Raw genomic sequence first — 27,353 nt, forward strand, 5'->3', positions numbered from 1 at the left:
CTGTTTCCACTGAAATAAGCTTTGTAACAAAAGCTTAGAGAAAATACATGAAATAAATCCCAAACCACAAGAATTTGTATATGTGACTCTGTAATACTTGGTTACTTTATGCAGAAACAGTCTTATCACATTTAGCATGTAGCAAACGGCTCCAGAACAGCTAGAGAGCACAGAAGCTACATTTTGAGCAGTGCCTCTTTAAATCATTTGTTCACAATTCAGCTGGTTCTAAAAACAATAATGAAAAACAAAAGCAAATGAGTCCATATGCAAGACATGCACATTTTCCTACTCTATACAGACACAATGAATGAAGCCAGCCCTTCCCCCCAAACCCATCATGTCTTAGAAACTCACAGCTGCAATAATGTCATACATTAGTGTGCTCACGCACAAAAACAAATGAAGGCTCTCTATATTACAAGACCTTGGAAGAAGAAAACACTCTGTTACAGAATTATTTCAAGAGATTCTCCAGTCTTGTCTTTCAACCCAAATTTCTGCACCAGGCTCATAACTTAACAATATTAAGTGATATTAACAATATGGCTTTTCACTGAGAGAGGTCTGTTTTATTCAGTCTACATTTAGTTACACATATAGAAATAAGAAATAAGAAAAGAGCACAACAGAGGATTAATGATGAATACTATAGTTCTGATATAACCTTGCACCTATTTTGCACATGCTCTTTACTTGCAGACCACAAAATTATAAGGTAAAATGAAAGATAAAGCCTATAATATCATCTACAACCAATATGCATAAAGTAAACATGGTGGAATGATAAATTACTTGCTACATTTATTACTGTAATGACTGTGGCAAACAGCAACAAATATAGATGATAGAAAATGAATGTACTGCATCTAAGTGAACACTTTTGGATTTTTATAGGCAATAAAATAATAATAAACCTTCACATCTCTTGTACATTATTTCTAATTACAATCCTGGGTTAATTATACTGATCTCTATTCTTTTCAGCAAAAGAAGAAAGGGGAGACACATGTGAACTAATGTTTCTGTGCTCACCCCATTAAGGTCTCAGCCCACTGAAAAAAAGAGCTTCTTTATGTTCTAACCTACAGCTTGTTCTGTCTAGCCTCACAGAGTTGTCCAGACTGCTGAGAGTATCTGAAAAATGCAGACACCTAACCAAATCCTTTTGACACACCTTTCATCAGCAGGGCCAGTTTGCTGTTCTGCAGAATGAGGAGATTCATATTTTTCACTGTAAGAATGGTGAAAAATGACAACCAATGTGGTTTACGCAAAATACATCTGGTCTGTCTAGATTTCAGTGGTATCAAGGGCTAGAAACCCTGATTTTATTGGCTACTTTGAGCCCTGATTTGCAAAAGAACAGCAGCTGAGAGTTGATCCTTCTTGTGTTGACTGTTGCTTAACTATAAAAAAGGATTTTGGACAGCAAGAACTACTCAACTACTTCTCAGGAAGACAACTTCAGAGATTAATTTCAATATTGTTTTCATATGAGGAAAGTAGTAAAGGATAGTTAAAGATAAAACATTTAAATATCCATATCTCTTTAGGTCATAAAAATTGTAATTAGGAGAAACTTGTATTAGAAACAGGACATAGTTTCACTAATGGGTGGATGGCTTCAAACTTAGTAAGCACACTGGATTGAACTACAGTGCTATGTAGCCCTCTAATGCTAATAAGAGTCTTCTGACAAGTCACTCCAAACACTTGCTCTCGGAGGCTGACATTGTGCTCTCCGCCAAGGAACAGAGAACAGAACAGTGTAATAATACCAAGCTGCCAGTCTAGGCAAATGTATCACCACTTATGACTAAGCTAGGGCTGGCTTAGCACTTGGCATTCATCCAAATAAGTTTGTATGTATATGCCTAATTTACATGTATATCTACTTTCTGTTTTATTTTTTGTAAACTTGTAATTATACATTTTTAAATCAAGATAGCCACAATAGAACAGTGACTATTGCGGGCAGACATAAAAGAAAGAGAACCCTGGAATAGGTAGAGGCAAATACAGAAATTAGTAATTGTTGGCATAAACATAAGCCAAAAGATTTGTAAGTGCTAACATAAACCAGTGAGCAAAGCTAGCCTAACTCATCAATAAAAGCAGTAAGTACAGGAGGCAATTCAATGTACAATTGAATACTTTCTTGTGAAATGTGTAGATTCTGAATTTAGATCATATTAAATTTAGCTCAGTAGGAAAAGATACAGATATTTATTATTAAACTACAAATTCGTAGAACATACTATCTCCACACATCCACACTCTGCGCTATATTCCTCCCATAATGGGAATCTGTGAAGCCAAATTTCATTACGGAAAACAATGTATAAATATAAGATAGAAAAGGAAGTAACAACTTTTCAGGTTTAATCAAGCATTAAAAAAGCTAGGCACAGGCAATAATTGAATACAGATAACTTGCATGTGTTAATAATTTTGCCTAGATAATCAGCTGGTAGAAACCCGCACATGGAAAAAACAACAAAAAAAGACTCCTTACCAAAATGGGTGCTGGGGGGCACAACTGTTATGTAAAGCTGAACTTACACATATATATCGGGTATTTTTATATTCAGATTAAGCATGTGTAATTATGTGTGTGCATTAATATGTAAAAATAGCTTTCTAAGAATAAACTTGGAGTCAGCATACTCCAGTGTTGGATTTATATCTTATTTCTCTTTTTAAAGTTACGCTGGAAAAGTATTTGTGTGTACCTCTTGTCCTGACCTCAACTCCTATGCACAGTAGATCTCAGCTCCTACACACTCCTATGCACAGTATATACATGTTTTTCAGCTTCAGTGGATTAAGATTTTTTTTCATTTTCTTTGAGAGAAAACATAATGATAAATATGAAAATAAATTAAAATAACACAAAGAACTGCCTCAACATCAGAGAGAGAAGTGAGGAAGTCAGATTTACTAACCAGTTTTGATTTCATAATAAATATTTCCCTTTATACAAATGCTTGTTGACTGTGAAGTTCACTATAGTAAGCCAAAGACTCTTTTTTAGACGGAGCTCAATATATGTATTAAAAATTATTTATCAACTCAGAAAGTTTCCATTATAATTTTTATTTATATTACTATGAAATCTTATTGCCAGCAATAAGCTTTATGATTTCAACTGTAGAAATAAATTGTATTTCAACTGAAAACATTCTTTTATTGTTTTTGAAATGCTCATTTTGATGTTCAAAATCACTGATTTTGTCGGGCTCTCCCATAGTTGAACTGACAAATTTATACTTTTTTTTTCTTCATTTTTATTGATTTATTTCCTCTTACTACCAAAATGAAATTCAGGCAGGCCAAAAAGAAAGGCTTTCTGAATTAGTAGTGTAAATAGTAGGACAATGAATAGTAGAAAAATTTTTATATTTCACAAGTGGTGTATTCAGTTAACGTCTTATCATACCATATTATATTTAAACTATTGTCATGTGTGTTTGAATAGCAAGTACAGAATAGTACACAGGTTATGGAATATAATTACTTTTATGAAATATCAACCATAGCAAGAATATCAGTAGCTAAGGCATTTTATAGCTCATGTTTTGTAACTAGACTCCTTGTTAAAAATAAATCCAACAGAAAGGTATCTTTACATTCAAAAATATTTACATAATAAAATATACATAATATGTTGGCATTAATAATTTCTAAATTAAATTCTTAAATTCAGACTTCTAAAAATAACTTTCATCCCATCAAAGCTGTCACCTGTACATTTATTATACTTATTCAGGTGTGTTATATTAATGTAAGGTAAACATAATTTACAATATACTTAGAAATTGCAAGTGTTAAAGGCAACCATCAGTCTATACACACATATTGTGCTGTTCAGCTACTAAATCTTCACTGTAAATGTACATGTGAAGTATAATATGAATTATCTAACTACTTTGACATAACTAAGAATGGATTTATATAAAATAGAATGCCTCATAACAACTCAGATACAGGTGAAATCTAATCTGCGAAATGTCTTTAACAAAAAGTTAATTATATTATTTCATTCTGTTTCTAAAACAGCATGTGATAATACTGTTTTTGTACAACATTTACATAGATTTTTACTAGATATTTTAATGATCAGTTTTTTATGATCAATGATAGTCTTCAAAGATTGGTGTATCTTTTGACTCAATTTCTTTTTTCTACCTCAATTATATATGAGCATTGGTCTGCAGAAGATCTGTAAGGAATTCTACTCTGCTTCAATACTCTTTAGTAAAGAATGTCATTAATCAGAGTTTAATCTATTCCATAAACCAATTTTATTTCATAAGGCAATAACACTTTAAAAAAGAGCTTAAATGGAGACTGCATTTCAGTATCTCACGGGTAGGGGGCAGATGCTAATTTAGTATGACAATTATTGCAATCACTATTAAGAAAACAAGATGGATCAAATTATTCTTACTGCATTTATGATTTGGGTAAGTGAACAATAACAATAACCATAAAAAGCTTTAGAAGCATGGAAATAATGTGTTAGGTTACTAGAAACATAAAAGAAAAATTTAGAGTGCTGTAGAAACTGCTAAACTGGAGGCTTTCAGAATCTTTCAATAAATAGATACTTAAAGCATACTTTTCTAACCCCATCCAAATAACAGGTTCCAAGTTCAAATGAATGAATAATTGGGCATATAGAATTGTATTATCGCTGAATAATGTGAGAAAAAGAAAGAGCCCAGAAAGACAGTCATCTCTAAGTCTGCATTTGCAGAGGTGTCATTTGAGAAGTAAGGGGAAAACAGAAGGCCAAACAACCAGTAGTCACTCTATACCCCCAGACGAATACTCTTTAAAGCTATAAACAACAGAATATCAAAGTTATATCACTGGAAGATAACTGTAATGTCATGCTGGCACCTCACAACGTTGTTAGGAACATTCTTATACAGAAGTATAGCTGAATTCTCTTACCAGTACTGACACATTCTGCTCTATGCCAATTGTAGCCAAATTGTGAAACATCTTTCTGAGAATGATAAAATATATCATGTGCATTACCTTTGCTAGCATTTGCAAAATACAGTCCTATAATGACAAAAAGGTTAGTTTAACCTTAAAGCCAAGGTAACTGAATAATTTAAATACTTGAAAGAGAGTATTATCTGTGTACTTTCAAAAACTGATGGACCAAATATATTTGACTTTCAATACAATGCAGTAATGAAAAGGAAACAGAAATGGCAGTTTATAGAGTATTAATTACTTATTATTTAAAAGCACTATGCATTGTGTTAGGAAGCATAGCAACATTTAAGGAAACCTCTTTTTAAAAAGAATTTACTATTAAAGTATACAATAAACTATTCTTAAAGTCAGAAAATATTTAACTTAAAATTTTATAAAATGCAATGAAATCGTCGATAGGAAAATAGATACAAAGCATGAAGAAGTCTATATTCATAGTCATCTTTCTGAACAGAACAACAGAATGTTTCTAGTGAAAGCAAAATTATAACTGGTTGTTCAGAAACATCTAGTACATTTAGAGCACTTGTGACCAATTATCTGGAAGGTGTTCTCAAGAAATCTCAATACAATGTAGAAAACAAAATTTTTGCTTTACATGTAACAGTGGACTCAGCCCCTGGGCATTTCTAAGGATGCTTATTACAGTCTGTGGTCACAATCTTCCCACTGCTCCCCTGTTTGCAAGTTATGCCTCAGAATAACTGTTAACACCCATAGGAAGTCTAATTTATTTTCACCAAAAAAAAAAACCCACAGTGAAAACTACTACCTGCACAAAGTAGGGGAAAATACTGCTTCTGAATAAGATGCAAGTACATATTGTTTTGGCTGCATGGTAAAGAACATAAACAGGTATTGCTTGACTATCTTTAACTCCTGGATGTCTCAACATATACACCTCATCTCTAGAAGAGGAAAAAATCCCCACCTCTTATTCCCTATAGTGCAATGAGTCTACCATCACCTTTTTTGATTTGTACACAAAAAATAACCTCCTTTTTTATTCAAGTCAGGCAGGCACCTATTTTCATTGATGGGTGTGTCTCACAGCTACCTATGATCTATCACCATCTGATGCAAAAGAATGCAAAAGGCAGAGGACAAGTCTGGCATACAGTCTCTCAGAAAGCACAGCAGTGCACTATCCCTACAAACAGCTTGGAAAAGTGAGAATGTTTCCCCAAGCCAGATGGGCACAAAAAAAAATCAACTATTACATGCCCACTGCATGGTATTCTCTCCATGCAGAAACTTCATAATGAAGCTGGGCATAACTCTACTTATCTCTGATATGTCAGAAAACATGGTACTGCATTTTTTCTGTTTTCTGTGCCATACAGGATCTGTTCTAGTGTGACAGTAAGTTCTCTAATGTAGATGTCACTTTCTAGATTCTCATATAACTCCTGACTATATAATTTCCGAACTCACTAGGAGCTGTTATATTAAATTCTAAATAGTTGAAAACTTAGAGTCTGGTGTTCATGTGACTGATATGGTACACTGCAGAAAGAGGCAATAAAGTCATCCACATTTGCCTTCTGGAAATTGCTCTGACATTCTGCTTTGTCTGGTTTCCTCAAGCAGCAAGTCATCAAGTGACTCTGTACCTAAGAATATGGGCAGCTTTTTCTTCCAATACTAGTTCTGAATGAAACAATGTCACCAGATCTGAGTATGAGGGACTAGAAGTGAAAGATAAACTTGGTTAGACAGCAGAGTTATATGCTGCCAACTTTTACTCTAGCTTACATGAGATGGAATTTAAACATGGAAATATTTGGCACTTTATGACATGCTATTCATTTTCATTTTGCATTGAAAAAAAGTATTCTTGGAATAAAAGAAAATTAAAGGATTAAAGAATTCTTTGAACAGGATATTAGAAGACCATTAGTGTACTTTGACAAAGAGAAGAACATGTATTCTCCAAGTTTTATGGTTTTAATGATCCTTTTTCATAAGCAGATAGAGCTTTTCCTTAGTACAAGGACATGGAAAGATGCCCAAACCCACATATCATATCTAAGGATATCCTTAAATGATATAACAAAGTTCTACAAAATCTTTAATTACAATGCAAGATTTTTTAACTCCTCAGCAACTTGAATAAGATATCCATATAAGTCTAATGAAAAATCCATGAAATCCAGAAAGCATTATCTCTTTACATGTTCAGTCTCAAAAGATTTTCAAGTGAATACTGGAATTTACAAACCCTATCTAAACTATATGTTAAAGCGACACAAATCATAAGTGTACTGGAGAGTGTAACAATCACATTTCTCCCACAGCTCAGCATGTTCACAGAGGACTCAGAAGTAACACTGATTTAAAAATAATTTAATGAGATCAGAACCAGGCTTTAATTTTCTCCCAAAGTCATACTGCATAAAATTTATAAAATGCTTACGAAACCATCTTCGATAGTATGCTTCCAAAATTCTACTTTTATTGACTCCCTTTAATAAGATTTAAAACTAATGATTAAACTAAGGATTAAAACTAATGATAGGTTAAGTCTCCTTAAATCAACAACTGGGGGTGACCATGTAATATCTTGTTAAATGCGGTTCAGTAGAACAAAGAAATGAAGTCTATGGGCTCTTTGTTTTCTCATCATTTCTCAAGCTTTATTTTTATATGTATTTCTTCCTTTTTGTTCTCATTTTTGTCTATTAGAAAAAACAAACCCAACCCAACCACCAGAGTTCAAAACATGGGGAGAAACTGATTAATTTAAGACAGTTAAGTTTATCCATTTTAATAGGAAAGGTGGTAATGATGCCCATTGTACTGAGAAGGTGTATCATTTTGAAGAGGGGATGAAATAGGAAGCTAACTGATTCTAACTGTATCCAAGCTTAAAATCAAATCAAACAAAAAAATCCAAGTGTGGAATCATATTTTTACTTACAGGACAGCAACTGGCAGGTTATTCATGATGTCACATGAATGATATGCAAACAGTGTTCAAAAACTTAGCAATGAGAAGCTACATCATTCCCCACATCTCATGACTGCCCTTGATAACATTTCCTCAATATTCAGAAAGGAACAACAAACAGCAACCCCTAAAATTGCTCTGTCATGGGAGAGAGGAGAGGAAAGTAAACAAGTAAACCAATGTAAAGCAATACGAATACTAAGATTTACCTACTTGTGGAGGGGGGGGATAAAAAGAAAGAGTAAAAAATTATACTGATTTGCCTATAATATTTTTTAAATTAGTATTTAATGCATCAATATAATATCTAAAAATGCTGCTTTAATCCATAATTGTTTAAGTAGACATTGCAAGCAAAAGCACAACCTATGACCTCTGGTTTTGCAAAATAAAGGCAAAGAATGATCATACAATAAAAGAAATCAATATAACAAAATAAAAGCCATGAATTAACCTAAGAAGCAGAAAAAAATGTCTACAGTCAGTTTGGGAAATATAAGTTAATTCTGCTCAGTGTTTAGTCGTGAAATGAAGTCTTTCAATACAACAGCAGCAAGAAAGGTTAACTTTGAAGCACTGGAACCTCTACTTGAGTCCTCTCACTTGAACAGGGAATAATTCTCATTAGCCCTTTCTAGATATGTTATCTCAAACATTATTCATTACCTGCTATCCACAGTACGCCATAGGCAACTTGTGATCAAAAAAGGTAATCTACCATCTTATTAAATTGAAACAAAAAGGTCACTTTAGAGTTATGAATTAACAATCCATAAAATTATCTATACATGTGGAATATTAAGGGATTTTTCACACTACAAAGTGAAGTGTTTTTTCCAAAAAGTGTAGGCATATTCATTTGACCTTGTTACTATGCTTAATGTTCAATGGGGAGTCAAAATTATCACTTGGTAACTCCATGATACCAATGGCAAGTTAGGTTTCTAGGTATAGAAAAAAACCCTCATAATGTGAAGTTGAATAACTGGTAAAACTGAAGATGAAGATAAAAATCCTCACCGAGACTTAACCAGAAAGATATGCTATTGTGAGAAACTACGTGAAGAAATTTTTTCTGTAGGAGACAAAAGTATACCCTAAGCTTGAAGACTTTCCAGAAAAAGTCAGTACAAAATATGCAAAATACAGTGCTTATTTTGCAAAATACAGAGCCTATTTCATCAACTCTATTCCCCTAAACATCATGCTGAAGTTCATACCATTATCATACTGTTCTTCACACCTCTGCCCCATCTACCCACTCTAACTTCTCACAAAAAACTACCTAAGCATACATTTTGAACAAGTAAATCACAATAACAACTGTTCTGTACTTCTACAGCACCTTCTATCAGAATACTGAACAATTTTATATTAACTTTGCTTTTAAGTACATGGAATTAAGGTTTGGAAAGATCAAATGATATGTCCAGGATCAGTCAATCCATGACAGAACAAAAAGAAAACAGTTTTTCTCAATACCACTGTAAGAAATGACATTAAAACTGTGAAATTAAAATGAGATGTAAAATACCAGAGACAGAGTATCTTAAATATCCCTCACATCAAACTGTCAAAAGCAAAGAGAGATAGTATTTTGATGACCTAAAATAGCTATCTACTATCCTGACATCTTCATTAAAACTCACTGTTTGAACTTCAAGATTGCTGTATCGACAAAGACTTAACCATTACAAGTTCAGTATGGTACAAAATTTCAAAGTCCATGTCCTAATGATAATAGAAAACTAAAAGTTTTCTTTCCTATTTTTCTTCCATTTCCTACAACAAACTAGATATGAAGTATAAGTGAGATGAGTTCATCAACTCTTTAAAGCTGTGAGTGTGCTTTAGAGACTGCTTCATAATATTTATTTTCAGATTTATCCCTCTCTATCAGGAAATAAAAAGTTATACTTCTGCAAGTCATTTTACATACAGGGATAGGATTGTTTTTTAAAGTCAAAAAAAGAGAGACGACCCAGCTCAACCAGAATTTTAAGGTAGCAAAAATAAATTTGAAAAAATAAAAATTTGGAAATTTTTTGAACTGAAAGAATTATTTGCTATAAATGATGTCAGTAAGATGCTTATAAAAATCATTATTATTTTATTAGGAAGTTAGAAAATCAGAAAATACACTAAAGTCAATATTTAGAAGGTATAGTAGTGCTGAATTATTTGAAAACCAGGATGAGACCTATTATCCTTGATACCAAAACTCTGTAACAATAATATGGAATATTTAGAATTTATAGGCATCAATTAACTCCCTAATCTCTAGTTACATATGTACTATTATATCCCACTGCAGGCTAAATGTCTTGCATAAAATAAATAGTTAAGATAAGCCAAAATTACAAATTCCTAATACTAAGATGGTAACTGTCACAGGTCTGTGATGTACGTATTGGATGCAGGCAGTACCCATAAAATTGGCTCAGTCCCATCATGTAAAATGTTAAAAGTATATATATTTTAGCAACCAGGTGGCAAAGACATGCTCCAAAAAATAGTAAACATTGAGGACTGAATGGATAAAATCTGAACCAATTTGCACTCCCCAGAATTTACATTACACTGTACTATATGATAAAATTGAGCTTCAGGTGTAACAACAAAGATACAAAATATAGGATATAATGATAAAAATTTAAATGGCATTCAAAATAGTGCATTTAAAAAAAAAGCTTTAAATAAAAGAAAGTTTATATAGTAAATTAATGAGACAAAGTTTGTGACGATAAGTCCTATTACGTTATCAAGCTTAAGCCTATACAAATTAATAAGGAAAGGGAAAAGGACTCCTCTTCCACACAGCACTGCACTGACTCATTTGTAAGTGGGAACATGTGTTTTGGCCTTTAATTTTTTTACAGCCAGTAGTAAAGGTCAGCACTAATATCCATCTCATTGAAAAAAGGAGTATCAGAGAAGGAATCCCTTATTATGCACAAATTCTTTCTGCACTGCTTTCTTGTAGCGTTTGGGATTGCACTTAGAGGTGTACATCAAATGGACAAAGAAGAAATATCAAGTTGAGCCTTATATCATTTGTGGTTTTCCCTCTGAAATAATATTGGCATCAGCAAAATAGATAAGGAAAAAAAATCTTGTAAACAAAGGAAAACAGTATGTAACAAGTTTAATTATAGAAATTCTTGTCTATCTACTATCAATTAGAATAAGTATTAAAGTAAGTATTAAAGCTCATATCTTCAAAAGCTACTAGAGAGGAAAAACAAGTTTGTTCTACATGATGTTCATGGTGTTATTCATCCCTTTGAGATGAATTTCCCACTTGAAGGGTACTGCTGAAAAGTAAAATTGATTTCCTTCTTCTGGTAAATAAAAGTAAAGCTATATTCTGCCAATTTCAGGGGCATATCAGTTTACATATAGTTTTTCCAATACAGTTTTTCCACTATATATCTGCCAGTGTTTCCATTACAAGCAAAGCTGACAAAGTTCACAAGGAGGAAACACTGAAGTTCTCATGGTAAAAGTACAGGAAGATTGATTTGGTCTTTTCAGGGATAGGCAGAGAGAAAAAAAAAGTTATCTGAAATACTTTCTGAGTGTCCCTAATTCCATCACATCTCTGGTTCTTTTTTCCCTACTGGAAGTCTGCAGTGGATGGATTTTTAATGTGGACAAACGGCCATGGGAGTTCTAGTGCAAAAACAAAAAAGACATTTTTAACAATAGTATTGACAGATATATAGCTTTCTGGAACACAAAACTAAAGCAAAAAAACACTTAAGGTGTGTAGGTTTCTGTTGTATCCATGGCAATTCCATTAACACAGCACAGAAACAGTTTTGAAGGAACCGTTTTTTTCACTATATAAGATGTTTTAGAGACTACCTTCTTATTCCTGAGAATCATAAAATGAGCAGCTTCATGAACACTGTTTTTTTTGTTTTTTTTTTTTGTTTTTAACTACAATTGCCAAAATTGCCATAAAAAGGGGTTATGGCATCATCTGAACAGAAGAAAAGCCAGCCATTAGAAGGAAGAGATAATACAAGGCAGATTTCCTGCCCAGCTTCCGCAGACCTCTGTTGGCAGAACTAGTTTCCTCTTGCGGAGCAGAGCGTGCCTAGCAATTGTTCTGGCCGCTACGCAGCTCGGTCAGCAACACGGTGGGAGGGATCCCGTCGCCAGGAGGCAAGCTCAGTTACACACATCCTCCATGCTTCGCTAACTGGAATGACTCAGAGCAAGTCCTCAACCCAACTTAAAAATCCCACTTGCACAGTAACCATTGTTTCCTAGCCTTAAGTATTGCTCAGACCTTTCTTAATCACTCTATTAATCTTCAGTATAAAATGAAGTCACTTGACCCAACTGAAATATTATAGAAAATTGAATGATCTCAAGTCTGACAAGCTACTATACACACACAACATGGTGCATTGTGAATTTATCTTCAACCTTAACACTAAATTTCCTGGCTTCTGTCCAATAAGCTCCTTCGTGTTATCTTTACATAACATTTTGTGACAATACACATATCTGAATAGTTTTTCTCAGTTAAGAATCATCTTACACAGCTGTATATCAAAATAAACATTCTTTTTGTTCTCTAATACTCTCCTATTGGTTACTTACACGACTACTGACAGGTCTGAGATTACCGTGCTGGAACCTATTTTCGTGTGACAGCCGCAGTGCAGATACTTGTCGATATACTGGTGCTGAATGTTAATCACTGCTACAGTCTAGGAACAATTGCCAGCTACGTCACTTATCACTAGAATGAACAGAAAAGCCTTAATTGCCTTATCTTGTGCTACGTGCTTCCTGCTGAAATGGTTATAAACCACGAGGAAATACTAGGAGGGATAAAATAATTATAAACTAATATAAATATTAAGAGTTAATGATAAATGCAGTTCCTAAAGTCACTTAAGGAACTCAATAGTCTTCTTCACTTATACATTTTTAATGCTGTCCAAAGGAGATCTTGATTATTTGTATAGGCATTGAATTGAAAAGAATAAAATGCATTAAAAGATGTAATGCGGAATATGGGCAGGACACAATGTATACATACTTTTCCTTAAGTTTGAATATTTAGCTAAATCACTTGACAAAATTCTCATAGAAAAACATACTAAAAAAATCAATAAAATATTTTTACCTATTAAACAGTTTTTTTTTATGTTACACTAGAATTTTGATAGTTCAAAATTCATAGAACAGATGCAAAGTAGGTACTTCTGATGCTAACTAAACAACATACCTGAAATAATATTTCCTGTTAAATAAAAACACTTCTTCCTTTTTTCCTCAATAACAATCATCAGGCTAAACTTGCCTTAAAAAAAAAGTAGAAGGAAAAAGAAAAAAATAGAATATTTTTTAAAAAGACGTGTGCGCTAAACATTTTCAAAATCTTCTGATTAAAATACACAAAATAATAAGAAAGCAGAAATAAGTGCTGAACAGAGTGTTCATATTGTAACTCTAGTTGTCTGCAAAGATTTCATCTTTGTCATGTGATGATGAAGCCAAACAACCATTGCTTGAATGGAAGAAGGTTGATGCAGAAAGCTTTCAAATTGAAGTGGGGAATGTCACAACACAGACTTTTCTTAACAGCTCTTCTGAACAATTTTTCTTTAAATTTGATTACATACTGTACTAAATATCCCTTTAAACAAATTGCCATGTGTTGACCAAAAATATGATATTGTTTTAATATGCTCATGTCCTGCTGTATGTTAAATTGGTTATTTATAGAACCAGCAAGTTCTAAGCAGTTCACAAAAAAATCAGAGAATCACTAATTAATAGCAAGGTTAACTCCAAGGAAAAATTAGCCTGTTGTGATGAAAACTTTTCTGGTTTTACATCTAATTGTGCAACATCTGATGGAAGCATTCAGCTAACTTAAACAAATAGATTGTGTGTTAAAAATTGTTAACACACACTAAACATACATTATTAGAAGAAAACTACATTAAGTTCGACAGCAAATCTTAAATATATATATATATTTATTTATTTATTAAGCATGAATCTATTCTAAAAGCATGGTATGAAGTAACTTTAAAAATTTCCATAAGTAAGGAAAAAAGATACACAATGTGGTGATTTGCAGACATAATGAACTGGACATGTTTTTTCCAGTTAAAAGAGAAATATATGAGTGAGATTAAAATGCTACTAAAAGTACAGTATATGCATTTAAAAATAAGACATAAGTTAAATTTAGCTAGATGCGTTTAATAAGTTTCAGAGATTTAATGTTAATTTATTCGTCACCAATAAATTTTCATTTCTAATCTTTTTTTTACTACATACACTATTTAAATAATGCCCCTATGTTATCATTCATGAATAAATACACTTCAAACTTCTTTCTTAAAGAAATAAAAAAAGAAAAAGTCTGTACGGCATTCCTAGCAGGATATCAGCTAATTAAGCATGGTTTTAGGGGTCTTTCCATTTAATTTATAAATGTTCCAGGAAGTAAATACGTGTGTGCATATATACATAAACATACATACACTGAGAGTTACTCTATCCACAAGCACAACAGTATGCATCCTTACTATTTATTAATCACATTTTAAAAATAAATGAAAAAGACTATTTTACATGATATTTTGCTTTCATCAGAGATTTACAGAAGACAAGAAAATAAACTAAAAGAAGAAAAATGTTTTCCATTCAATTTACTAAATTCCAACAAGTGTTACATATCTATGGTTATGGGTGTATATATGTGAATGAACGAATAAATCCTTAACCCACCATATCTTTTTCTCCAGTTTGCAAGCTGTCACCCGTGAAAAGTATGGTGTAGATGGTAGGATGATACTGTACCTGATTGGCTCTGGAGGTGGTCATGGGATCAGATGGAGAGGACTTGGTGGTAGTTGGGGAAGATGGCAATGTCTGGGAACAAAGCAGTTCAGGAGCAAATCAACCTTTACAAGCCTTAGACTGAACAGTTAAAAAATAAATAAACCAAAAGTAACATAACTAGAAAATTAAAATAAATAAAAAATGCCTAAGACAAAATCTTTCTCCTACTCATTAGAACTTAATGGAATTTAAGGTCAATTGGATAAATAATGCATGTAAATATGCATGCTTATGCATGTAAAAACAAATTCATGACTTGAAATCAAGATGGTAAACTCACATAAATACTAAAAAGTATGCTGACCACATGAGGAATATATTCTTTCCTCTCTCCTTCTCTTGGGCAAAACGAAGACTATAGTAAACACAAATTCCAGCAAGTTCAATGAGCACAAAAAAAACAGTTATCAGGATATAAACAAACAGGGCCGACATTTGAAAGAAGATAGTGAAATTTACTTTGGCACCTTATTATGCACCACTCTATAGCACAGACTACAGCAAAATGATTCCATAATAATTTCGTGTTCCATATGTTAAAACAGTAACACAGAAGCTACGGAGTTTTTAGCAATAAATTAACTGCTAATATATTCATTGTTATTTTTTTAATCAAGAGGCACATGAAAAAATGTAAACATCAATCTCATGATGCATGACCATGCAACTAAAACCTTCACAACAAATTACTACAATATATTTATAATTAGTGTTAAAAAAAAAATCATCATTTTTAATTGGGCAAAGGTTAATAACATATCATCAGCCTGTGTTCAAAATAAACACAAAAAAGAATTAAGTCATATTTATTGATCAGGTTTTCTAAATAATATACATATGCTTAACATTAATTCTTGAACACATCAAAAAAGCACTGCTCTGTTTAGAACTTTTATATACACATAATTTTTTTTAAAGATTAGATCCTAACAGAATAACTCTTCTTTTCCTTTTATAATGTAGTGGAAATTTCAGATTTCAATTTTCAAAACATAACATACAATACTCATTCAAAGCATGTTTTTCGACATCTTTGTAAAATATAAATAATATAAAATATTTGAAATTACACTACTTTTACGTTAAGAAATAAGACACTAAATGCTATACAATATGATGTATCATACGGTCATATAATTACTAACCAAAACTATTTAGAAATAAAGGAAGCAAAATTTCACACTTTCAGCAGTTCTATTACTTACAATCATTGACAGTCCTAAAAGGCAAAGCCCACATTTTAAAATAGTTGTACATACTTTTGCACTAAAACTCTTAATGTCCATGAGAAAGCTGAGACAATGTGAATGCATAAAGCTACGTGTATTGATAAAATATGGGCTTGTACATATGCACACACAAATAATTGAGCTGTATGTTAAGCAATATGAAAATCACTTTTTTCATAGTTTGTACATAAACAAAGAGCCAAAATAGAAAAAGTCATAAGAAACAGATCTTTCTTTCATGTTTTCAACTTGTAACTCACATTGTAAAAAAAATAAAAATAAAATAAATACAGTTTAAGCATCAACTGGGATTCCTTCAAAAGGTGCAAGTAAAAAATACTGCCGGGTTAAGGGCATTAGAAAATATTACATGGCTTGGCAAAATGTTGTTGGTGAGCAGACATGATAAAGGAGTGTCCCATACTGTTCCATACAGTATGTGTATGGCTTCATTTGCCAGTGGTTGCAATTATTTAAAAAAAAGAAATGGCAGATTCCACTATAGTACAGGACTAACCCTATTCAATTATAGAAGTTATTTCTGATTTTAGTGGGATCATGCAGTATGTCTCTTGTTTGAAATTGCAAAGAACTGATTTTCATCATATAAACTTTAACCAACATAAACAGAATGGAGGATTTTAATATATCCCAACAGGTTTTCTTTTTTAAAGCTGAATATTACAGTCTCATCCTAAACTAAAAAAAACTAATGAGCTTTTTTTAAGATTCTCCAGAAAAACTCAGAAAATACATTTGGACTAAAATATTCCAGACATCTGATGGCTTGTCTGATCAACATCATTGCTAATTTGGGGTCTATTGTTTTGGTATGTTATGCTAATTAATTAAAGGAAAAAATAGGTTGCTAAACTGAACTTTCTTCACTGGTGTTACTAAGTCTAACTACTGGTTTTATAGGGAAATATGTTGAACACTTCAGCACCGAATAATCACCTATTCACTGATAACACAAGTAATATAAGCAGTTGGAACGTATAACAATTTTTTATTTAACATCAAACTTCCTAAAGCAGAAAAATGTATGGCTGTGATGAAAAAGGATTGCCAATATTCATTTCAGGTGACTATTGAACTATAACATCCCTCAAGTAGAAGCATTTCACTATTTCATTTTTAGCAAAAGCTTGCTTAAAAAACAACAGAAAAAAGATAAAAACATTCTAAGACAAAACAATTGTATTCATGAACAAGAATCAAGTACAGGCATACACCTTTTTATCCCAAATATACATACCAGTGACAAAATACTGAAATTAGTAAATTGTTTTACATATCAAAGTATTTGTGTCTGAGGCTCAAGACTCTTTTCCTTTGTTTGCTGTCATAACTTTTCTTTTTTTTTTTCTTTTTACTAAATAGGAAAAAATATAGAAACTCTCAAAGTCTTAGGATTTCTTATTTATGCAGCCTCCATTTTTGTCAAACATTTTTCATTTCAAAATGCCCAGTTCTGTATCGTTCGGACTGATGGAAGAAAGATTGATCCTGAGTGATCTAGCTATACACTACTCATTAACTTTAATTGTTTTTCAGAGTATATTCTGCTCAGCTGCTTCATGAAGAAGTGATCACTTGTACATATATAAAAATCAAATATATCTCCCTTTTAATGCTTCCATATAAATCTGTAGACACGTGAAATATGAGTTACCTATTTATTTCTTCAATATTAAAGTAGCAAAACTTATTTCTCAAAAACATATAAAAAAGGCTTCTTAAAGAAAGTGTGACAGACCTCAATAATTCTTATTTATTATGCAGTGTAGAATAATTCTTCAAAATTTATCAAGTATATTGCATTAGGCAAGCACTTGAAATTAGTTGTTTTTAGGCTTCTGTGAATGAGACATATAAAGTGGTTAGAAATCATAAGATGAATTCACATTACAGGTTTTTAATTTTCCAGATTGAAACATTCATACTATAATTGCAGCTTTCCAGAAAGTATAGGTTGCCTAGCTACAGAAAAGGCCAGTGAGAATTCCTACTCTACACCATTTTTAAGACTTCTAAAATTTTTGTTAAAAAGCTATACCTTGAATAACACAGCCCAAGCTAAGGTGAAGTTGGCCTTCTCTTTCTTCTTAAATATTATTTCCTTTTATATAATTTATGAGCAAGTGAATGGAAGACAATGTTTACAAGGTAACAGGTTTTTTTTCTCTTTTAAGCTTCTAGAACAGATGTTTCGGGAAAACATATTTTAAGTAATAAATGAGCTTACTTGTTAGAAGTAAGATTTGGTTTATGCCATATTTGAGCTATAGTATTTTCTGAAAGTCCAAGAAAATACTTTTTCCTTGTCTTCTCCACAAAGAATTTATTATACTGTGAGAGACTGTTCTCAGGCTGCACAACCTGCTAAAGTGTGCAGACAGATGGCCAAAGCATGACACTTGCATGCTTCACATTTTTGGAGTAACAGAATGAAGAGATAGGCATATCACAGCTGTACAGAATATACACTCCCTCCACGCAGTGTTCCAGAAGGTTTTCTGAGACCTCTTTCCTATGACTTCAAGGATCGCTGAATGCAGGGCTATATAAAAATGACAAAAGTCCCACCCTTAAACCTGTACTAAAAAATTAAATATTTACACACTAAATAAATATTGTACTGAGACAACTTTTTTGTATTACTCTAATTCTCAGTACATATTAGTATATTTAATATATAGAAGGGCAAAAAGAAAAGGCAGAAAAAATGAAATACAATTTAAAAATGTGGTGGAGAGATGAAAGCATTATGAAGGAGGACATTCAAATGTGAAGCTGAAATTGCATATATCTACCACTTTCTAGTTTCCCTCTTACAGGGCTTGCCATGCAATGGAAATCTTGGTAAGAATACTACCCATGTATTTATTATTATTATTATAAGCTAATATAAATTTCAGTCTTGCACGTTAATATTGGTTCTTTTAAATTACTGAAATTAAAGTGATGATAATAATTTGCTTATGCCAATATTTTTATACACTTTAAGAAAGGGTGGGGTTTTTTTGAATACTATAGTATTCAAATAGTTGAATACCTTCAGCAGCTAAAAGGAGAAAGAAACAAAGAGCTCTGCCAGATCCCATAGTGCTGAACAACATAAAAGACTAACTTTCGAGACTTTCACCAATGTCAGAAATGGGCCTTTCTAAACAGACTGCTTGCTTTGCCAAATACAGTCTACTTTTCCATCTGCTGTGAACTCTTTTAACCTGTAGCTTTTATTAGGCATATGATTATCTCAGTAATGACTATAAAAATATGTAATATATTTTAAAAATACATGTTGAAAAAAATAATTAAGGATTACTTATTTAATTACAGTCTAGATTGTAAAAAGGCTACTTGGATGACTTCCTGGGTCTAACCTTGCTTGCTACCTTTTCACTTCTATAAAAAACAGAAAATACTGACATTTTAATGATATTTCATAGTCTGTTCAGTTTTCATTTTTCTTTTGTGTAAAAGACTATATAGGGCATAAGTCAAGAGAGAAAGAGTAAGAAAGTTAGCGTATGTAGACAGAACACTCATTTATAGGTGTTTACAAAGGTAATTTATATGCGTTTATGAACTCTTGAGGTCTTGTCCTTGAAACAGAAAAACTGGTAAGTATGATGTAAAAGAAAGATTATCTCGTGTTTTGGCTGGGGACAGGAAGGGTTAGGTAGCATAAAGCCAGTCAGCGTCTGCCACTTGGATCTTAAGAGCAACTCTGGATGGAGGAAATGGCTTAGGATGAAGATTGCAGTAAAACGTACAAAGAAGAATCATGACCTTCTCTTTCCTCAAAACTTGTCACAGTAATACGGAACAACTACAAGATCTGGAGGTCTTCTGTAGAAATACCAGAAAACTCAAGTTAATAAGCAGACACAGGCAATGGGCAGTAAAACATAAAAGAAGTTTCTAAAATATGGGTCAAAACACTCTGAGGCCTAGAAGGAAAGAAAAAGTCACCTTTTGATTCTGGGCTACTTTGGGGTCTGGAAAAATATCACTAAAACCACAATGCCGCTAGAAGCCCTGAGATAACTTTAGGATTGCCTTAAGCATCAGAGCACTGTCCAAAATTTCTGCAATTCTGAATGGTACTGTTTATGTCTCAACACAATCTTCTGTTCTCATTCCGCTTTTGAAGCACGTACAATGAAGAGTTAATCATCAGCTACAAAGAGTTAATTAACTGAGGTTCATAAAGTGTAGTTTCACATACACATCAAGATTATATCCAGCACTGTTGAAATTAAATAGAAAATGAAAGTAGGACAGTGATCTGGCACCAAAATTAAGTCAAGGGCACTTGAGGGATAAAATACAGTAAGTTTTCTTTTTATAGAATGCTAAACTTTTGCTGTGGGACCTAATATAAAGAACCGTCCTAATATTCGCTCTAGTAGAGGATGGCACATCTTACTTCTCATTTTTGCTTGTCCTGACAACTTGTAAACAACTTGTAAACTGAGTATCATCTTATTCACTGCAGAATGGTAACAGGTGATGTTCCTCAAATATATTCAAACCTGAGTGAAGTTTATGAGAAACTGTTGACTAGATGAAGAGACAGTGATCTACACAACTGCTTATGTTTATCATTTACCTCAAATGAAAAATCTAGAGATATTTTTTCACATTCGGATTTTTGTAAGGTTGCCCTGCGTGACTAACTGTTGGGTTAAATGGATGCTAAAAATAAGAAAGGCTAACTGGGGGGAGAGGCATTTTAAGAAATCAATGAGGTCTACCAAGTCCCTGTAGTCTGTCAAAACATCGATTAAAATATCGATCTAAAAGTTTTAGAATACAACTGATTTGAAAATAGTTTAAATTAAACTCATATCTCATACTTCAAAAAAATTCCTCTATTTAAGCCAATATTTTCAAATCTGGATTCTTGAAGTCAGGGTTTATTTAAGCACTTCAAAGTAAAACCATCTTTTATTTAAAATCGATAAGTGTTTCTTTTTTTTTATTAACATTTCTGAAGTAAAAGTAGTGTCATTTTCACTACAAAAATGTGAATTTACAAATCTGAATACAGATACTCAGGTTTTCACATTTTGAATACAGTTTCAGAGACCATGATGAGCAAATGGAATGGAAGTGTAAATTTAAAAATTGCAAGAGGTTACTTATCTACTGAAAAAGCTGAAATGAATCTGGTTCCACTGAAAGTATTAATCAGAAGTTCTATATATGAAAGCTGTACTCTGTATTTCCAGAAAAGAAATTCTGAAACCTTTGTTCATGCTTTGCTAGCCAAACATTTCACAAATCATAGAATGAATGAGATTGAAAGGGACCTCAGTAGTCCAGTCAGTGCAAACTCCTGCTCGGAGCACGGATAGCTGTAAGATCAGCCATCCTTCCTTCTGTATAATACTCAGTTCTGCAATGACTGTCTGTGATTCCATGTGCTTACCAGATAACCTGCTGCAACTCCTGCTACCTATAAATAACTGTAAAAGCTGGAAGGAAAATTCAGTTAGCATATAAAGAAGCTGCAAAAGTTTCTGAAGAAGGTGATGTGATAAGAGCACATTACACAGCCTTTTTCCATTGTTTATAATAGCTGCTATAAATTTTTGAGGTAAAATTTAAAACTCTCTGTGCTAACTACAAAGCCAAGCTACTCAAAACATCTCAGGCTCCTGACCTCTTTATGAAAACTATACTCTATCCCCCTGGGTTACAATATGGTCTGATAAAGTTGGTGTGACACTTTGACTAATAAAGAGAGAAAAGGGAGGTTAGATGCTCAGAGCAGTTTCTAGAAAGTAGAAGGGAACAGGAATCTCTTGGTTATTGTCAAATGATACATAGAAACAGCAGATGGCTGGCATCTACAAAGAGATTGCCCTGTGTTACATACAGGTAAAAGATTCAAACAGCTGACAATTAAATATCTATCAGATCTGCTTGGAGGACACAGCTACCTGGTATCTACAGATAAGTCTACGGGATCAGGAAATCTGCAAAAATACAGTGGAGAAGGCTTAAACTGAACCAGATAGACTTGCCTGTGAATCTTCTGAGGCTGAAAAAGCTTAAGTTAAGGAAACCATCAGAATGTTTGGACAGTGACTTCAATAGTAAGGAGAAATGCCAGGCCAGACAGCCTCAGTGTATACCCATGCCTTTCCTGAACATGTTGCAAGTGTTGAAATTCAAGTAATCAGTGGAAGGTTTACCTACAGACTTTCTAAACTGAAACTGCAGCCAAAAGATACTTCCTTTCTTGGTTCCTCTGATGGGAGCATTTATAAGAAGATCAGGACAGAGAAATGACAATAGGGAAATGAGAGATGCATAGTCATATAGACCTGGATGGCATTGCAAGGTTTCACCTACAGGAATCTTCATTCATAGCTCCTGCATTTTGGTAGCCACTGCTAAAAAGCCATTAGAAATCTCTTGAAGGTGCTTAATGAAGGCAAAATTTACAGACGTGTTTATTATTTCAGACCTACTCTCAATCTCAAACACTAAGTCTTCTTTTTTCAGTCTGCAAAGTAGGACTTGGGGTCACAAAGTTCTTGGGTAATATTCGAAGGCAGTAAGAACCACATAAAAGTTTGTGCAAAAAGAAATTTTAATTCACAAGGCTTATTTTTCACAGGTCCGTAATGCCTTGTATTATACATTACTCTGACCCATTTATTAAAGTTGTGACCTGTCTTCTGTAAAAAACAAAAAACAAAAAAAAAACAACCCCCCCCCAGAGTTCTAGGTCACAATTACCTGTTATAAAATATTATCCTTTAAATTTCTTAAATAGAGGTATTTTATCTATTAGACAAAGGATATTCTGACATTGGAGGATACATTACTTCACTGCAAACTCTAAGAACTAAGCTAACAATTTCACATCTTGGTGAAAATAATGGATTTTAGAGTTATGGAGTCAATATATATAGTGTAGGAATTTATCAGGAAAAGATGTCATTTCATTAAATAGAAGTTAAACAATTCATTGTAGTTAAAACTGTCCAACGTATGCACACGCACATCTCCATATATTCACAGTCATATTATTATGCACCTGTATGTACAGGTAATATCTTTAAATTCTAAAATGCAGAACCAGTCAATATATTGTGGTCTTAAAAGTGATACATTGTATTTAGCCTGTGTCTTAACTTCAGTAGCAGTAGCTCTGTTCACTAATCCATCCCTTCAGGATTTAATTTAATATTTTAAACATGGAGTTACATTACAAAAAAACAAAACCAAAAAAAGCCCCTGACAACTTTACAAATAAATTTTCCAGAGAAGTATTTCCTCCTCAGGTCCCGTGTGGAAAAAACGTATCAGCTTGAGATACAAGACAGGAAATATTTAAGCATGTCAGCCTTAACAGCCCTGTAATCTAATTTTTCATGAACTTACTGAGCTAAAAATTAGTTTCATTTCATTGCAAAGGGGCAAAAAAACTTTCCATTGTAATAAAGAAAACTCATTTCCCATTGGGTTAAGAAATATTGGCATAAAATCTAACATTTTACATGCAGAAAAGCCATTTAGGATACCGATCTTTTCTCCAGCTTTTTCTCTCTACCTCTCAGACATATTCATTTTCATATCTAATAACTGAGAAAAGAATCCTATAAAATTGGAGCTTTTCTTTTAAGTAATTTCTTATAAATTACCTAGAGGTTTTTTTTGTGGAGAAGCATAGCGTATACAGAATATATAAAGTAGTACTAATTATTAGATATCATATACAATGGCGTATGCACAGTTTCACCCATCTAAAGCAGTGTGATCACTCCAAACTCATCCTGTTCAACTACATCATCATATAAGCATTCTGCATATGTCATTATACACAAAGCGAAATAATTGCATGCAGTTATCAAATTACTTTATAGAACACTGAACCTTGCTAGTTGAGAAGTACTACACTATCTTATCCTATACAGGGCAGGAGAGAAACTAAAATCTATCCTATATAGGATAGGAGAGACAAGGTAAAATTCCACTAATGTTCATTCATTTCTGTCTTCAACTTTTTCTTATTAAATAAAATGACAAATGATTTATTTAAAAACCTATGTGACATATTTCACATTTTCCATACAGTATACCCCTTTTTCAAATTAAAATTGTTTGGGAAAATGTAATGACTTAAAGAAAATATTAGACCATGATACCTTGTAAATATATTTTGCATCACCTACCGATTTTAAAGGAAGTCAATGTAAAACATAGGCAAAAAGATGCCACAAATAGCATAAAATGAAATAACAGAAAACATTCCAAGCAAGTTATCCTCATGTTTTCAAATTCTGACATATAAACTTTTAAAGTATGTGTTATAGGATCTAAAGAACAATTAACATTTTTGGTATTATTTTATACACATAAGAGTAGGAAACACATTCAGTTAATTCCTTGCTTTTTAATAACTCAAAAAATTTACAGAGAGGTTCATATTTTAAGTTTAAAATTCAATGATCCTTTCTAGCTAAAACCTAGAAGTGCATTCCCTGAGACAGAAAGAAAATGAGCTTATAAAGGAAACACATTAGTGTGGCACTGGAATTTATAAAACACAGTCTAAAAGAACTGCTGAGAAACATGGAACACAAAAGTATAAGGAAAAAGAGGACCAGCAAATTATTAAAATGTAAAATAACATCATCTTAAAGAACATGTTATGTTGACCCCTTGCAGCCTTGAAATTTTAAGGTTTCTTAAAAAAGAAGTTAATTTTAAGGAGCTGATGTGATTCTTTATTCCTAACCAAAAACTCACTTGTTTGATGCGGTCTGGATTAACAGTGGTCTGAGGCTGTAGAATGCTGACGGGCTCTGTCTTGGCCACATTTTGAGGCATTTCTCGAATCTTTTCTGCAATGAAGCCATGAACTGCATTTAGCGCTTCAACTGTTCCCTGGATCAGACACACCCGCTCTGTAGTACCTGCAAAAACCAAAAGTTGGTCTGAATAGAAAGGATTCTTGGAGGTCTCACAAACTGCTTGAATTGCGTCATAAAGGCAGCACTCACCAGCAACCTTCCAAAAATAACCAGCAATACCTCAATAAGCATACAAAAGACATTTCCAAAAGACAATATACTGATGATCTGAAGTTGTTTTACATAACTTCTTTTTACGTACATCTTGTACTTATGTAACTTTCTGGTCCTATCCGAGTCCAAGACCATATATACAAAGCATAAATTAGAAAAAAATTAAAAGAACACGTTATTGGTTGGAAATAAGCAAACATGAGAAGCCTGTACTGAATACATGTCTTTTAAATCATTTTGGTCTAGTTCTAGATTATTCTGAAATCTTATATAACCTTTAGTTAACACAAGGATGAACATAATAGCCAGTATTACAGAGGAATATGAAATAAGCTTTTGTAATGAATACTCTATTGCAAATACATTGATTTAGTGTAGACATTATTAAACCATTTCTTAATACAGCTGCAAATTGTTATGGCAAGACCTTTCAAGGCCAATTGCTCTCATATATTTGAGCATCCAGTTTGCCTTTTATACCACTCGCATCTTACACATCCACGTAATAACTATAATTATTTACTGAATATATAAAGGTATAATTAATAGAGTTAAGCTGTCTTAAACATGATTTAGCAGCTGAAAACTGTGAAAGCCTGTACCACATAACCAGTCACTATTCCACAAAATACGTTTCAAGAACTTCTGTTTAATTAGAGTTATGCTGAATATCGCTCATGTAGGAGGTCTAGACTCCACATGACTAAGTATCTATATTCTAAAGTCACGGAAAAATATTAATACATATAAACTATATCTGATAGGTTAAACAGATATTTATTCTATGTATAAGAATACTAGGCCTTTGGTGGCAATGAGAAGGAGGAGGGGACAAACACACCTCCTCCCTATTGTTAGTTATCATACACATAGGACAGACATTTAAGAAAATCAGTCCTTAAACCTCATTGCCAGTGCTCATTGCCAAAATCTGTAGCAAGGTGTAATTCTCTGTTTCCTGTCATTTCAGTCTCACCCGGCTTTCAGTTCTCACTGTTCTGCTCCGCTGAATACCACTTTGTCTAATTTTCCTCTCTAGTCTGAAGCATCATCTTTTTCGCACGTCGGTTGCCACTCCCTTTCCCTTACATCACTTGCACCTTTAATCTTATTGTCTCTTATAGTGAGTTGTGTAACCCTGCAGCCTGCAGAAAAACACTCTGATGTGCCAGGTCTTTTATTTTATCTTTTGCGTACTGCCTCAGAGAATTTGGAATTCTTTGCACATTACTAACAAACATTAAATAATTAATATAGCTTATACTACAATCCTCTAGAAAGGCTTAGACAAAGCCTACGCTGTCACATAATCCATGTCCAAACTGAAACAGAGCTCTGTGTTAAAAAATCCACCAGCTCTTATTTGTTTGATTTCTTCATTTTAAACATTTACAGGATGGCCAAAGAGAACTGCAATTTTTCCCCTGAGGAAGGGCAGAAAAGACTGCATTTAATTTCTATTATGATTAAGATAGTCTTTTGTACAGCTTTACTGCTTAGCAAACGGGTGTTTTGTTTTGTTTTTTTTAAAGTCTCAGTCCTAAGGATAGAAATATGACACTGTACTGAAACAAACCACACACATTTCTTCACTCTGTATGCCATATACTAAACCATTTACACATGTCCCAAAAAATCAGTTTTGACTTGAAAAATGTGGTTGAATGGGAGTTTATGAAAAAAGGGAGACCTTAAAGGGGGTGTTTACCTTCCACTTTTGTCCTGCAAAAATAACAAAACAGGACAAGCTAAAGATCTCAATAAAATTGCTTTGAAATTAAATGTACAATATATTTACACAAACATATTCTGTAAATATCCAACATGCTCAAATGACTTTGATCACTTTTTACCTTCAAACAAAACAACAGTAGAACAGTTCTAACAGAAAGAAGTATACCATGAACTGTGGTGATTTTAGTGTATCGTTGAAAACAAAACAATACTTTTATGCAAAAATTTTGCATTTTATACCAAATGCAAATCCCTATTCAATGCCAGTGCACATCTTGCTTCAAGATCACAGGGGAAAAGTGGAATGATAAATTTTAGCCATGGAATTACCACAAAGAAAACTACATTTTTTTAATATTGCCTTATTTGTAGCAAAAGATTATTGACATTGTCACGCATAAAATCCAAAGCTTGAATCTGTTCTGATGAAAAATTCATTCACTCTACCTAAATAAATGAAAATTACAACGTAACAATGTGGCAAATACT

At 32.9% G+C, this 27,353-nt stretch overlaps 1 protein-coding gene across 1 annotated transcript in view; it reads right to left on the reverse strand.

Moving 5' to 3' along the window:
• Positions 1-27,353, reverse strand: part of NOVA1 (NOVA alternative splicing regulator 1) — a 154,516-nt gene that overhangs the window by 15,949 nt on the left and 111,214 nt on the right. The window contains exons 3-4 of the mRNA XM_067296672.1: positions 24,853-25,019; positions 14,804-14,875 (exon numbers count right to left, since the gene is read on the reverse strand). Of these exons, the coding sequence (XP_067152773.1) occupies positions 14,804-14,875; positions 24,853-25,019 (239 nt within the window). The remainder of the gene's footprint in view (positions 1-14,803; positions 14,876-24,852; positions 25,020-27,353) is intronic.

Source organism: Apteryx mantelli, chromosome 4, assembly GCF_036417845.1.
Source record: "Apteryx mantelli isolate bAptMan1 chromosome 4, bAptMan1.hap1, whole genome shotgun sequence".
Taxonomy (NCBI): Eukaryota; Metazoa; Chordata; class Aves; order Apterygiformes; family Apterygidae; genus Apteryx; species Apteryx mantelli.